Below are 14238 nucleotides of genomic sequence, written 5' to 3'. Positions count from 1 at the left end.
TCCTCGTGACCAAACCATACTTGGTTTGGTCCGAATCTGATCAGGGAAGCATGAATCCCAGATCTGAGTTTCGGAACTTTGTAGTTCTTCATCACTGGTCCATGTCAGTCTGAGCCACAGAGATTAAGGTCTAATGGACCTTAATCGAAGTGTTTCTCTTCTGAGAAACACTTCGATTAAAGTCCGTTCAGCCTTAAGAAAGGCCTGTCCAAATCCGAGTTCAAACTTTTGACTTTTCAAGTTTTAAGGTGAGTCTGCTTTCTTTCCTTTACTTGTTTTAGTCCGTGTGATTTGTTTTAAAAGTCTGTTCATATTTTGTTTTAATTTTATCAACTTTTGTTTATCCACTTTACCTGAACCTCTGTGTTCGTCTGAATCCCCCCCTCATATTCTGATAAGGCATATGTATTTGTTGTGAAATAGGTTTGAATTTCAAGTTTGTACTGACTAGTTGACTCCTCGAGTGCATTTCTGCTTAGTCAGTATAATTCGAACCATGTATCGATACTGTTTAAATGTCTGATTTTTTGCTACGATTGTGTATGTTAATGCTAATATAGTCGAGCCGACATATGTCGTCAATTAGTTTCAACTGTCTGAACAAAGTAAATCGATTTGCTTCTGTTGAACATTTTACCTGAATCAATTAAGAACCAGTTTTGCTTACTTATAGCTGTTGATTTGGATCAGTAATGTAAAAGGGATGTTTGGTTTAAACTCTGAATTGGAGGGCATGTGCACTCGTGCACAGCATGTGCATTGATGCACCTCATGTGCTTTGTGCACAGCCTGTTTTCCTGCATAAAAGGGATTTTGAGTTAAAAATGGTTTGACAGCATATGCTGTCAGATATATTCTACTGCCCATACTTGCTTTTAGTTAATAAAATAGGAAAGATAAGTCTGCCAGGGAATATTGATGGGTTTAATACTTAATTAGCTAAGGTGGAACTGAAAATGGAAGGCACATGGGAGGGGTATGGTGATAGTTTAAAACAGGCTGTTAAAAGGGGTAAGGAGGGCATATAAAAGGGGCAGACATCTGACTGAGGTGGGGGGGAGATACAGAATTAGAGGGGGAAAGAAAAATACACACACGGGGAGGAGTTTTGAAAGAGAAAGCTTGAAATACATACAAAGAGATACAGACAGAAGAGAAATACATACACTGTGAGGATAGAAAAGAAAAAGAGAGAGTTGACAGAAATAGAAAGAGAGCAAGAAAGAGATAAAACAGATTAGGAAATCAGAAACTTGGTCTTGTTTGTCTGAAGCTCATCTATTGTCAATACGTTAGGCAGTGTTGCTTCTTCTAAATTTCAATCGAGATTGTTGTTAGTGTTTGTTGCATTTGGTATATCCCTGAATTGGATTGTCTGGAGTATTGTTGCCATCACACTGTGTGCTGTTTCATTTGGCTTTCTCTTCTTCAACTCTAGTTCCACCTCGCAATAGAATATGGGGTATATAAAGAGTTCCTTCACCTATCTCGGGAGAATCTGTGATAATAGGCTATCAAAATCAGCAACTCTTTAATGTAAACTAGGGGCATGCTTAATTTGAACTCTTTCTCTTCTTTCTTGATTTAGTGGGCTTTTCTGCGCTGTCCTTGTTAAGCAAATGTTCATAGTCTTCAAGGCTAGCAAACGGGGATTTTCCGGCACGCTTGTCTGACTTCCTTTTCTTTTTCCTTAGATGTACAACATCCTCTTCATCAACTTCATCTGCCTTTTCTGCATCATTTTCATCATCACTGCCGGAATTAATGTCAGCTCCATCATGTTCCAGAAGAGCATTCATCTCATCATCGCTGTTATCACCAAGCAACTCGTCATCATCTTCGTTAGCAACCTCGTCCAAATCACTGTAATCATATTCACCGTTGGCTTCCAAGGGAATCCCACCGGACTCTAACATGCTGTCGATTTCCTCATTTTCACTCTCATCAGCAGCCTCTTCATCAATCTCATCTTCGACATCGCTACCATCCGCAGTCAAAAACTCCTCAGCAGCCTCATCCTCTGACGTCTTCTTCTTTTTCTTCTTAGGCTTCTTCGACAACTTCATCTTATTTACGTAGAATTTGTGGAAGACGAGATCCTCAGGGGGTACATTTGTTTCAGCCAAGGAGAGAATTTCTGACCCAATCAACTGCCCTTGCATGTCAAGCTGCAAGAAAAACAAGATAAATGTGATAAAACAAGAGATATTAAATAATCACGTCAAACTTACGTGCAAGCAATGACGGAGTAAATCAATTAAAGCCTGAATCAAAGTGGTATTGGTAAATATCCTTTGTTATCTATAACAACTAACCTTCTTAGCTGGTTCAATCTGGGAGGCACCATGCCAAGTGCTTTGTTTTGGTTTCTTTTCCATGAACTTGTCGAGGAAGGCATTCAGCGAAAGATCATTCAGGGGGTTACCATTATACACAATGGTTGCTCCTGAAAGAAGGGTTCTAGCCATGGTAGCAACTGATGGGTGCGCATGCGATACCAGTACCATCAGCTCCCACCAGCTAACACGATCTGCATTGCTGTTTATTTGTACAAGTCAACAAAGAAAAATTACATTTCCTGTATACTCAGAGAAGAAATTGATAAAATATTCTATTACTTGCAGTAGAGAGGTTCGCGTGCTGGCAACAAGAGTGCAGTAATTAGGATATCCCCATTTACACAAGGTCAGATACCAACTACCTATGACTTCGCATTTCTAAGGTGTATTCTACACATACTCCCTCCATTATATTTAATATGACACTTCCGTTTTTATCCATTCCCACCTTTCTAGATTTCTACATCTAGAAACTCTTTAATTTTAGTATATCTTTTTACCCTAAATGATGTCCTATTTTTTTGGAACAGTGGTTTCTTGGCCAGCTTGCGAACCTAAATGAGAATCTCTTACAGGAATGACATGGCATGTTGTAGACCAAAAGACACAAAGGGTACTTTGGTTATGTTTCCAAACAAACACTGTCATATAAAAGGAAAAAGAGGAAGTAACAGAACTTATATTTTTATGGACAGTGTATTTTTTATGTAAAAAAAATTATCTACCTTTGCGAAGCCAGAAGCCAAAAAGGAATCATAGCCAATTCAAATGAAAGCAGCACGATAAGCAAGATAGACTCTTTGATCTTTGCTCTGACATTTCACAGACTTAATAAATATTTAAGGCCAGAAAGAGGGCAATAACAGTACCTGAATGAAGGTTCTCTGTGCCGTGGATCATATCCTCCGGGCAATAAGTGCTTTTCATTTGAACCTTCAGGTAGAAGTTTGTTAAATCCGGCCAGCAATCTAGAATCCTTTGGTTCATCTAAACCACCTCTAGCAGGCGACACATTAGCTTGGAGTGAATCATCCTCGGACTCGGAAGTAGAACTACCATCTTCCTGCAGGGAATGATTGCGAATTTGCAAGTGGTTAGGTTCTTGAGCAACTTCACTTGCATTATCTGTTCGCTTTGGTGGATTGGGTCGATTTTCATCTTCTTCTGTAATATCTTCAAAATGCTCAAGATCTTCATCAGCAGACTCACTCTGAAGCATCATGTTCCTGCATGAAAAAGGTAAGACATTTCATGATGCAAGAAAGATCCTTTAGCCATGTCGTAAACTTCGTCAATGGCAACATACTATTTCTACAACCCTACCAGAGAGTTGGTCTGGACTTGAGGACCTCAGACAGAAGAAACAGACACCCACATGCATATTGAGGCTGCTGCTGAATTGCAACCTGTTAATACCAGACACTCCATAGTAAGGTGTAAGAACAAAAACAAATTCTCAAGAGGGCAAAACTAGTATGTGGGTTTTTTAAATCAAATAAAATGGAAATTTAAGCACAGGACCAAAAGAGTACGCTCCTTGATGGGAAAAAAAAATACATTATACAGCTTTGAGTAGCTTCTTTTTCCCTAAACTATGTTTGAATCAGTGTGGTTCTTCAGTGAATTCGGAATAGCTATTTGATAGTCTATCACACAAATTTATATAAAACCAATGGAAGCCTAAACTTGATATACTTGCAGGAGAATACTTGACAAACATCTGCCTCAAATTAAATACACCTAGCGTACTTGCTCTTTCTATATTGCCAACATTGCAAGATTTCACATAAAAACAAATTTACACCTTGAACAAACCTGCAACAATCGCTTTGAGAATGCAGCAACTCGCTTCACATTTACATCATTTTTCATAGCCCTTAGTAGCAGGCCAATAAACATTTCCTCCTGCAGATAAAACCAGAACATGCTCAGACATAATCAGGTAAAGATTAAGGTAGCAAAGAAGAAAAACAGCCATTTCACTTAGGTTAGATCCTAACTGAAGCGCAATTGGTCATCAATTGAATGAATACAGGTCATAATCAGCATTGCCAAGTGATGCATTATGACAAAATTTAGTTCAAGACAACAAGAACTCTTCCATATGTTTTCCATTGTCAGCAGGGAGGGGGTTGCAGCAGAAGTACAACTAAGGCTGGAAGTACTAGAAGAAATAATGTCTGAAGTTCCAGGTCTGATAAAACTTCTTTTAAGAAAGCAAATGGGAACTTTATCATGTAACCAGGTAAAGTAGTAGCAAACTTCAGAAAGGAGGAGGACCTAATTCCTCACAACTTAACTTTCTCAAGATCTGTGACAGAAACAGCAACATGATGCAGCTACTAAATTCAGGGAAGGCCAACTTTTACAGCTCACTTTATACATCAATAATATTAGCTTCACAATCATATGGCATATGACATCCATAAAAGTTGCTCTGTATATTCATTCCCTATGACTTCGATTTTCTTGGTGTTGGGGCTTATTTCCTCTATAAATCGAAGCATGTGTGCTGCAATGACTACCTTAGTTCCTAATTATGAATGTTTATGGCTTTCTTCAGAGAACATTTTGCAAACAAAATATGGATGCTTCACCAGAACTTTAGTTCCTTTGACTCTTGGAATTTACAGTTTTTCTAATCTCACTTACCTTCTCTGCTTGATATTGTTTTCAAAATGAAGGTATCTCTAAACCATGGCATTATTGCAAAAGTTACCTAGTAATGACCAAGCATGTTACGGTTAGATATTTAAGTCTAAATTGTGGATAAACGTTATACTCGATGTAAGAGCTTCATCAATATGTCACCACTATGGTAGTCCACTATCCTACCATCAAAAGTTAGAGAGAAAATTTGAATAATGGGTCACCGGAACAAGAGCCATGCTATCCGTCAAAGTTTTCAACAAAGAAACTAACATAACATAAAAGTGAGAAAAGAGTTGTATCCAAGACTCTAATACAGATCTCAACAGCCAGCCATCAATTATTTGATTTTCACAACCCCCTTCATGCGCAAGAACCCATAATTCATACCAGCCTCAGCCAACAATGAAAAAAGCAAGTAAGAGGTTAGCTCAAGCAACTGCCTCCCCACTTTCTTGCAAATTCTGCGGGCCATAACATTGACGACTGTTTCATAGCTTTCTCCGAAGTTGGGAATGGAAAAATGGATACCACCAAGATAAGCATCATTTAATCTTCAAACTTGCTGAACCTAAGTATCAACCTTGAAAAACCAATCCATAATCCTAATTATAATCATTAGTCACATCAAATCGCTAAGTACACTATATGTCTTTGATCCCAATAAGATTGCAAATCAAGTGTGCATCTAAAGCTTGTACAGACAAGATCAGATACCAAAGATTACAAAAGAAAAGGAACTAGAAGCAAGAGCAGGACCACACAGATCTTGACCTCAGCAATGCCAATACAGAGGTTAATCTACCACTCTCTCTTTCTTTCCCTACCCACCCACCCCCCAAACCACAAAAACCTAAACAACAGATGTGTTAATTGAAGACAGTTCAAACTACTATCACCCTGCACGGTTCGAGGGGGAGAAGGGAATTCTTGCAGTGTATTTTGTTTGTCCTATCAAAAAAGCTTAAGCTGAACCAGAAAGCACAAAAAATAATTATGAAGGTTTCCACATACTTTGGAAGAATTCATTGCAGCTGGTAGCAGGAGCTTAGCATACAAGGCACGATAAAATCGATCACTAACAATGTGATTTTTTGCTGAGATCTTATCTAGGAGCATGAGAGCTTGAACTCCAACATTAAAGTTACTTGAATGAACCTGCACATCCCAAGCAAATTATAAAATGATAAATCTATTCAACAACGTCAGATACTTATCCAACAATCGAGCGAGCAGTCATCCACAAGAACGTCATGACCAATATCATATATCAGAGCTTACCAGCTGAAACAAGACGGGTGTATGGGCCTGAATTAGATCATCGGCTTTATCACTTGAAACAAAAGGGAATGCTCTATTCACACCCTGCAAAGGAGAAAGTTGAGCAAATGAAGCAGATCACTATTTTTTCCAAACCAGCAGAAACGTGAAGCATAACAAGCACTAGTGCAAGAAGCTGCAAAGATTGAGCAAGCTCGAGGAATCATAAAGCGAAGTTGTTGGACATAGAACGTAAAAGCGGCAATGTGGTTGTATGTGGAAGAAGAAAAAGAAGCGGGGAAAGGAAATTTTTTGAAAATAATATCTTTAAAATGTAAAAACTGTCATATTATTTTTTTTTTAAAATTATAATAGAACTATTAACTTTGAAAATGTATATATTTTGATTTCAGTTCAATCCATTTACTACTATTTTAATCCAAATAGATTCTCTAATCTTAACACAAAATTGTAAATTCTGAAAGATTATATTTAAAGTCAATTTAATTAGCCCTTTCAAAGTCTAGTTTAATTCTATTGTGCTGCTCTAAAATATCGAATTTCTAGATGTGTAGTTCCTAAACTGTAATTAAATGAAACTACTGGTAGAAAAAGAGTATTAAAGTAGGGTTGGAGAAAGGAGCAACATAACGGTATTTGGGTCATTTACACTACATGCGCTCCATTCCAAATACATAAAATGGTATAGCAAGCTAATTATTAGAATGATTTGGTGCATCCCTACGTTCATTCAAGCATATACCAAGCTCTAGAATGAATCCAGATTTGTGATCCCAACCACCCATTAGACTTCACTTCGGTGTACCAGATGGGTCATCACTAATATAATTGCACTCTTATAACCTTGAATTTGTACAAGCTTAGTTCCTTGCAACCATGTACCCTAGGACTCCACGAAAAAAAGTTTACACTAGGGTTTCCCAAAAGGCTTGGCCTAGTGGTCAAAGTTATCAGCTATCTGCATAGGAGAAAGGTGGAAGGTAACCAGTGGATTACTCTACATACAAACTGGGCCAAGCACCACTGTTACAGTTGCGCTCATCTTTCAACAATAAACCTTAGTTTTTTTAATCTTAAAAGAAAGAATCCAGTAAACTATGTGAATTACCAAACATCTGCATTGCTGACTAGAGACTAAACGAGCTACCTCAATGAAACAGTTCCTAGACAGATCTTTATATTTTAACAACCACAAACCATGCAAATCCAGAAACCAAGTCGACAAATGCAACTGCTCCTTTGAGAAATAGAAGTGTTACTCTTTGTGTAATCCAGAAGAATTAACAAAAAAAAAAATATAACTACACTAGTCAACACAAACCGTAAGAAGCGCTGATAGTAAGCGTGAATCCATTTCAATATGAGATTCTGATGAATCTTTTTCTTTCTTCTCTTTCGAAGTGCCAGAAACCTCTTTATGTCCCTCGCTCTTTTTATTCATCATCTGTCCATCCCCTGCTTCAGATATTAAGACCTGAAATGTTGATTCAGGATAAAAGGAGGTAAAGAAGGATGTTGCATGAAGTTATGCAAAACACTTGATGAGCTTCAATCGTAAAAATATGAAGCTCTCAGCTCTACTAAGACAAAAGAGCAAAGATGCATAGGACTAACTTATTGGACTATGACAGCTCTAGATCATACCTTAAATAGAGCAAAATATACATCTATCAAACGCTTTGCCACCTTTGGGCCATCCCCCCTGTGACTTAAACGAACTTGGCTTAAAAAGTTAACCTGTTACAATTACAGATAAGTAGGACGTTAGGACTACATATTCTGCAACAGCAATATCTAGAGATGACGACTTTAAAACTACATATCTGCATCAGCATATTTAGAAATGTCACTAACAGCAAATTGGAGCAATAAATAAATACAACACGACTTGCCACCTGAGTTTATCGTTGTATACTTATAAACAGACTTATAAATATATTCTGATCAAATGGCCAAGTCAAGAGATTAAAGCAAAAGTAAGATTCAAAAATAGTAAAGTTCAGAAAAAGGACAAGGATCACATCAATGTGTTTACTGAAAACAAGCAAGCAGAAAAAAACCTCCTACCTAAGAACAAACCACAATGACATTTAAAATTAGGGCCTATTGGTTTGATTTATCTTAAGGAATCAGGTTTTACCGGTTCAATCAATTTCATTAAGCAGACACCAAATTTTTGGAGATATTACTTTGGGAAAAGGATTGTGTTAATCGGTTATGTTATAGTCACTTATATGCAGTAACAGTTCTCACAATCCAACCCAAACAGAAGAATTTGGATAGACACACTCTGTAGAATAAGATTTATCATATCACAAACAAAAAAAACTTGAAGAGTCAAAAGGTATTCGCAGTTGAAAACACAACCACGAAGTATCTAGTGTGACATGCAAAAAAGATAGCAATAAAGTTTCGACATACAGCATGATACTTGGCTCGCAATCCCACATGAGGCCGGAAAAGAAAATTATCAACTTCGTCAATCACCACAGCCTGCACAGTAAAACAAATAACACGTTAAACAACAAACTTTCATCAGAAAAAGTATCACAATAGAAATCATAACTGCACTTCAGTAATGCTAAGGCATGTGCTTCCTAACAGCTTGTCTATAGTCCAGCAGACTCTCTTAAGACATTGATGTAATAGTACCTGCCACCAAACCATCGTGTATGCTTAAGAAATATAATCCTTATTTCAATAGGCATTTCAAGGCATAATATTCTAAAAACATAACCATTTTCAAAGAGCACATTATCCTGCTTGGTCTTATTCGAGCATCACGACTAAGTTAGATTTGTATTTGCACCAACTTCTAACAATTTGATTTGTAATGGAATAACGACTACACCCGATCTCTCCATTTTACATGGGATAGATTATGCATGAACACCATCCTTCAGATGGGCTTTCAACAAGCACTCTTGAAAGTAGCTTTTTCCTTTTGAGGGACACTCCTTGAAGCCAACTTGCAAATTTAGAGCTAACATCAGCCCAAAGCTGTTTGCTTAATTTGTTTCTTTTGAATAATTAAGCTGTTAACTTTTTTTTCTTTTTCTTTTGAATAATTAAGTTGTTTGCTTTATTATCGTGGACCTCACAACATGAAGATATACAGGCTAGATGTGATCAATATAGTAATGTCAAAGCCAACAAACGAACATTTATCAGTTTTAAAAAAAATATTGCATCACCTTTTTTTATCAGTACTTGCATGTCTAAGCATGTTCAACCAAATACTTCGTTTTACCTTCATATTTGAATGGTCAGCCAAAAGCTTTGATAGGTGATAATCAGCATTAGATGCAACCTTGTTTTTAGGATCTCCTAGCTGCAAGAAAGTGAAGAGGTATCAGCTGGAGCTCCACAGTCCCAAGAACTCTCAAGAACAAAGTAAATGGCACCAGAAGCAATGAGGTAAAACAGCACCTTGTTTACTAGGGCAGCAAGCAATCGACGCTCTTGTTCTGGTTTGCACTTAAGCAAAACATAAACTGTCTGAAAACATAAATACAAAGATAAGTATTTCCCCACTTTTTTGGATAACATAAACTTAATCGAAGTCTTCCAACATATGGACACTCAGAAAATATCAAACTACAGGAAACCCAATTGCAGTGCAGATGCAACAGCAAAATCAACACATCAGACTGAAATACCGAGTGCAAATACTATGAAAGGAGCAAAATGAGTAACTTAAAAAGCAAAATCTTGACAAGTAATGAAGCTATCCAAATTTTGTAGAAGCTTATTAACTCTATTTGGTTGAAAGTAGCGTCCATATAAATTGGTATATTCAGAGAAAAAGATCGGTGTGATCCTCCAAATAGTTTGAAAGGTAATAATAAATTATGTGTAGGTTAGCAGTTGCTGAGTTTCACTCAATTGTGGTCTCGATTTGACATTTTGAAGTCAAAAGTAAGACTTTCTTAAAAGTAAAGCATAAACTACATTGTGATAATAAGTTTGAACTTCCTAATGAGGTTAAATGAAAGGGGAGTCGCACATGGTCACCAGTGAGTAGGGAAAATAAGCAGTTCAATTGGCTAGCGTAAAGAGCAAGAAGGAATAAAAGTTTCTCTCACGAGTCATTCTTTTCTCCTTTTCTAAGAGACAATTAGCTAAAAAACGTTGAAGAAGAATTTGCTTTGAGGAGAAACATAGATAGGCAACTATACAGATGTACAATAAAACTGTCAATAACAACCTTTAATGCCTTGTCTTTGAGTATATCTAAGACATCTCTTGACGCTTCCTCAAGAGAAGCGATATACCGCTCATACCTGAAACAGAAAACCTTATTCAGCTGAAGATCAACATCTTTTTTTTATATGGGAGAAAACCTTATTTAGTTGAAAATCAACACGGTAACAAAATAAACAAGCATATAATAAAGTGAATTATTGAAAAAAGATTCAAACACGTTCTCTGAAATCATCAAATCAGGAACATTTAGAGTTCTATCAAATATATCCTAGTGCACAATGTCCATTCCCCACATTGATGGTATCATGACATTAAAAGCACATGAGACCTATCAACCTAAAACTTATGGTCATGGTCAACCTACCACCCACATCCATAATAACTCGTATACCTACAAACTACCAACCATGAATGCAGCAGATAGGAGTAAGCCTGCTCGATTACCAAAAGGAACAGAGGAGTCCCACTTAGGTATCTAACCCTTTCTCTGATGCACTAAGATGAGGAAAGACCACTCAACAGCCATCAACCATGCAGGGCTATGGGTCAACTTGGGACACTCCCCCAAAAGTTGGCTCAAGTTTTAAAACAATGCTTCACATATACTACCATATTTGGAGCTCAAATAATGGAACCATGAAACACTTGCCGAAAAGTTTCGGCTTAAGTGTACCTTTGCTTCAAACATTCCTCCAAATACCAAAAGAGTAGAAGCGAGTAACCATCTTTATTATCCGGAATATGATCTATCGGCCGCTGAAAGAGTGTCTTCAGCTTGCGATCAGGCAGCAGACTGGATAGAAGAAATTCTTCAAAGTCAAACAATGAACGAACTAAGCATAATAAGGATGATCGATATGGAAAGAAAAACAAAGTTTAGCGCACCTAGAAACAAACAGTTCTTTCAATGCTTCAACACCTGCCAAAGCATGGCGTTTTCCAACTTTAGCTGTCACCATCCCTACATTGTCATTTTATCTTGATTAAAAACAAGCTCTCGCAACAAACAAACAAACCCAGCAGATAGAATCTTAATACTTCAGCCCCTCCAAGACAGGAGAAACGAACAGTTAAAAAGTTAATAATCTTGGATACAAACCAGATGAAAAACTAAGTAGGATAAATAAAGTCACAAGGCAGGAGGGTAAGGTCTGCATTCACCCTACCTTCCCTAGACCCCACCTATAGGATCACACTGGGTATGTTGTTGTTGTATGTTGCTGTTGTTTGTTGTTGTTGTACAAACCAGATGAAAAATTAAGTAGGATACATAAAGTTAACAAAACAGAAAGTTATTAAAAATAATCCCAACTTTTAGCATGTATAGCAGCAGGCGAATGAAAGACATATGAATAGGAGGCAAATAAGGGCGATGGAGGAGAGGGGAGAGTTATATGTTTTACTTTGGTTGGTTTGGGGGAAGGGGGAGTTGATAGAAATAAATCTGAACCCCTTCTGCCAAACCAAACGAAGTAAAAACAAAAGAAACTGAACTAGAAAGGAAATATCAAGTAGCTACAACTATGTAATTCAAAACTTTCGTATTATTTCTTTCCTCTTTCCTTAGGGACCAGTCAAGGGGAAGGAAGAAACTCTAACTAATCCTCCTTCCCTTTCAGTGATTCACCTCACATTATCAGTGCAAAGTCTAGACCTTTTCCTTTCGCATGCCACTACACCTAAAAGTAACCTCCTTGATTGAAATAAACATATCTTTCTAGACTCAAAATCTGACAGAATGAATTATTCTTACATTAAAAATGATTAGCTTCCATGAAATGTATTTTCCTGTTGACCACCCATGTTTAACTGTACATAAATAAAACCTCTACAATGACTCAATGAGTGCTGAAAATGATTATCTCTAACTGCAAAGTTCAGCTCTTTATCAGTCATTTGCCTTATTTTTGTCAAGATTTGACTCTGCTTACATTCTTCTTCTTATTCGTGATTTAAAGTATGCAAAATCTTCATCAAATAAAAAGCAGAGGAAATAAACTGTTTTGACAAATGGACTTGAAAAGATAATTTTTTTTACAGTATATGATACGTAGCAGTTATCACATATAACTATAGCATGAGTAGCCAAGAAAACTCAGGCTGGATAACAAGCCATGGAAGGATTCAGCTATAACCAGCAGAAAGTTCTAGAAGAATAAATACCTAAAAGAGCATCAAGTTATCTCAAATTGGCAGTGGGATTATCGCCAATCATAACAGAAAATGCAGACACTTTATCAGCAGCTGCTCCTGACCTTAGCGTGGTAAGTAACATCTTAATATCTCCACTTTGTCCTCTTGACGACTCATAGTCCATTGCATACTGCGCCAATAACCTCTCCCCCATTTCCTTCTTCTTTTCCACTTACTTTTTCCATTCGTCTAAATTCTTAATCTCAACAGTTTTCTTCTCTCCAATAATTTTATCTTCTAATGCTGCAGCATCAACGTACCATACCCCCGACGCGCTCGCTTTCACAAGCGGAAGCTTAGGCATGTTCTTGTATTTGCTGTGTGTTGTATTCCATAAATTATTGTCGGTTTTTTCAGGTTCGGCTTTAGGCTGCGACCAGGGCGGCTCTAGGGTAAGGCAAAGTGAAGTTCTTGCCTTAGCCCCCAAATATTCCAGGCCCCAAAAATATGAAGTATTACCATATATATATATATATATATATATATATATAATTATTGATAAAATATTTTAAATTCTAATATTTATTTAAATTTGTTAGATGTAGGATTGAATGAGGTACTAGGATAGAACTTTTCTCTTACTAAATTAAATAAATCTTCTCGTCAATTCTATTTTTCTTTCTTTTGTTTTTTATATTTTTTATTATTTTACTTTCTAATTTCAAATCAAATTCTCTAAATTAGCTATTCCTTTTTTGTCACATTTCATAGATCCTGATATATGTAATCAAGTTCTTTTGTGTCTCATTTTTTTAACTAAGAAAACCCGGAGACAAGTATCATAAGGTTCAAAACATGATAGATAATAGGCTCAATCCTTTTACCATTTTCATTTAATGCTATATTTTTTTATAGGGAGTTCAATACCATATGACTTACGCTTAACCCACATGTTATACATTGTTCTCTCACTACTTTTTTTATCTCTATATTATATGGATATTATGAAAGAAATTCAGGATCTTTTAATATATTTGAGGTTTAAGCCACGAGTTCCGAGTCGTCCTCATTAATGATCAACAATTATTTATAGACCACTGCCCATGAACGTGTTATTCAACAGCTTCATTCACATTTGGTAACTAAATGTCACATTTGGTAATTAAATAATACATGTATTGATTGTTGTCTTATTTTAATTGAGCCTCGATAAAATTTGATTGAGAATAGCATGGGGGATGGACATGTGGCTCGATTAGGAGACTAGTAAAGCTTTAATTTAGGTCCCCCAAAATTTTTTAATAATAGATTTTATGGTTTTATTTCAAGTTAGACAATATTAAAGTTTGCAAAACAAAAAATTAAAAAAAAAAAACAATAAACCTTGGACAAAAGAAAGAAAGAAAGAAAGAAAGAAAGAAAGAAAGAAAGAAAGAAAGACTATCTACTCTTTAACCCTAAAAATATAAATTACTTAGATCTTCATATTAGTAAATATATTTTTTACAACAAAATCAAAGGTAAAATATTAAAAATACATGTCTTACATCCAATTTATTTAAGTTACTTCTTACTAATATAAATAATAATACTACTATGTAAAGTTAAAAGTTTCATCATTTAAGCATGT

The 14238-nt window shown here is 36.3% G+C and overlaps 1 protein-coding gene across 1 annotated transcript; it reads right to left on the bottom strand.

Moving 5' to 3' along the window:
* Positions 1-1106: 1106 nt before the first annotated feature.
* LOC104216775 (protein SLOW WALKER 2-like) lies at positions 1107-13114 on the bottom strand. Its single transcript, XM_070174497.1, has 16 exons — positions 12639-13114; positions 11361-11436; positions 11149-11268; positions 10477-10552; positions 9699-9767; positions 9520-9600; positions 8691-8762; positions 7914-8006; positions 7591-7743; positions 6270-6353; positions 6003-6146; positions 4155-4244; positions 3663-3745; positions 3209-3565; positions 2316-2538; positions 1107-2168 (listed from the first exon to the last, which is right to left on the bottom strand). Exons 2-16 carry the CDS (start codon positions 11432-11434, stop codon positions 1554-1556), a joined length of 2334 nt encoding a protein of 777 aa, XP_070030598.1. The 5' UTR covers positions 11435-11436; positions 12639-13114; the 3' UTR covers positions 1107-1553.
* Positions 13115-14238: the final 1124 nt, after the last annotated feature.

The sequence above is a fragment of the Nicotiana sylvestris genome, chromosome 5 (assembly GCF_000393655.2).
Source record: "Nicotiana sylvestris chromosome 5, ASM39365v2, whole genome shotgun sequence".
Taxonomy (NCBI): domain Eukaryota; kingdom Viridiplantae; phylum Streptophyta; class Magnoliopsida; order Solanales; family Solanaceae; genus Nicotiana; species Nicotiana sylvestris.
Note: the sequence above shows the minus strand (reverse complement) of the source record. Positions and strands in the feature narration are given on the sequence as shown.

Coding starts and splice junctions, on each gene's coding strand:
- LOC104216775 (XM_070174497.1), bottom strand. CDS start 11,434: ATGGTGACAGCTAAAGTTGGAAAACGCCATGCTTTGGCAGGTGTTGAA. Junction 4,245..6,002: donor CTGCAATGAATTCTTCCAAA/GTATGTGGAAAC, acceptor TTTTATCTGCAG/GAGGAAATGTTTATTGGCCT. Junction 3,746..4,154: donor TCTCAAAGCGATTGTTGCAG/GTTTGTTCAAGG, acceptor TGGTATTAACAG/GTTGCAATTCAGCAGCAGCC.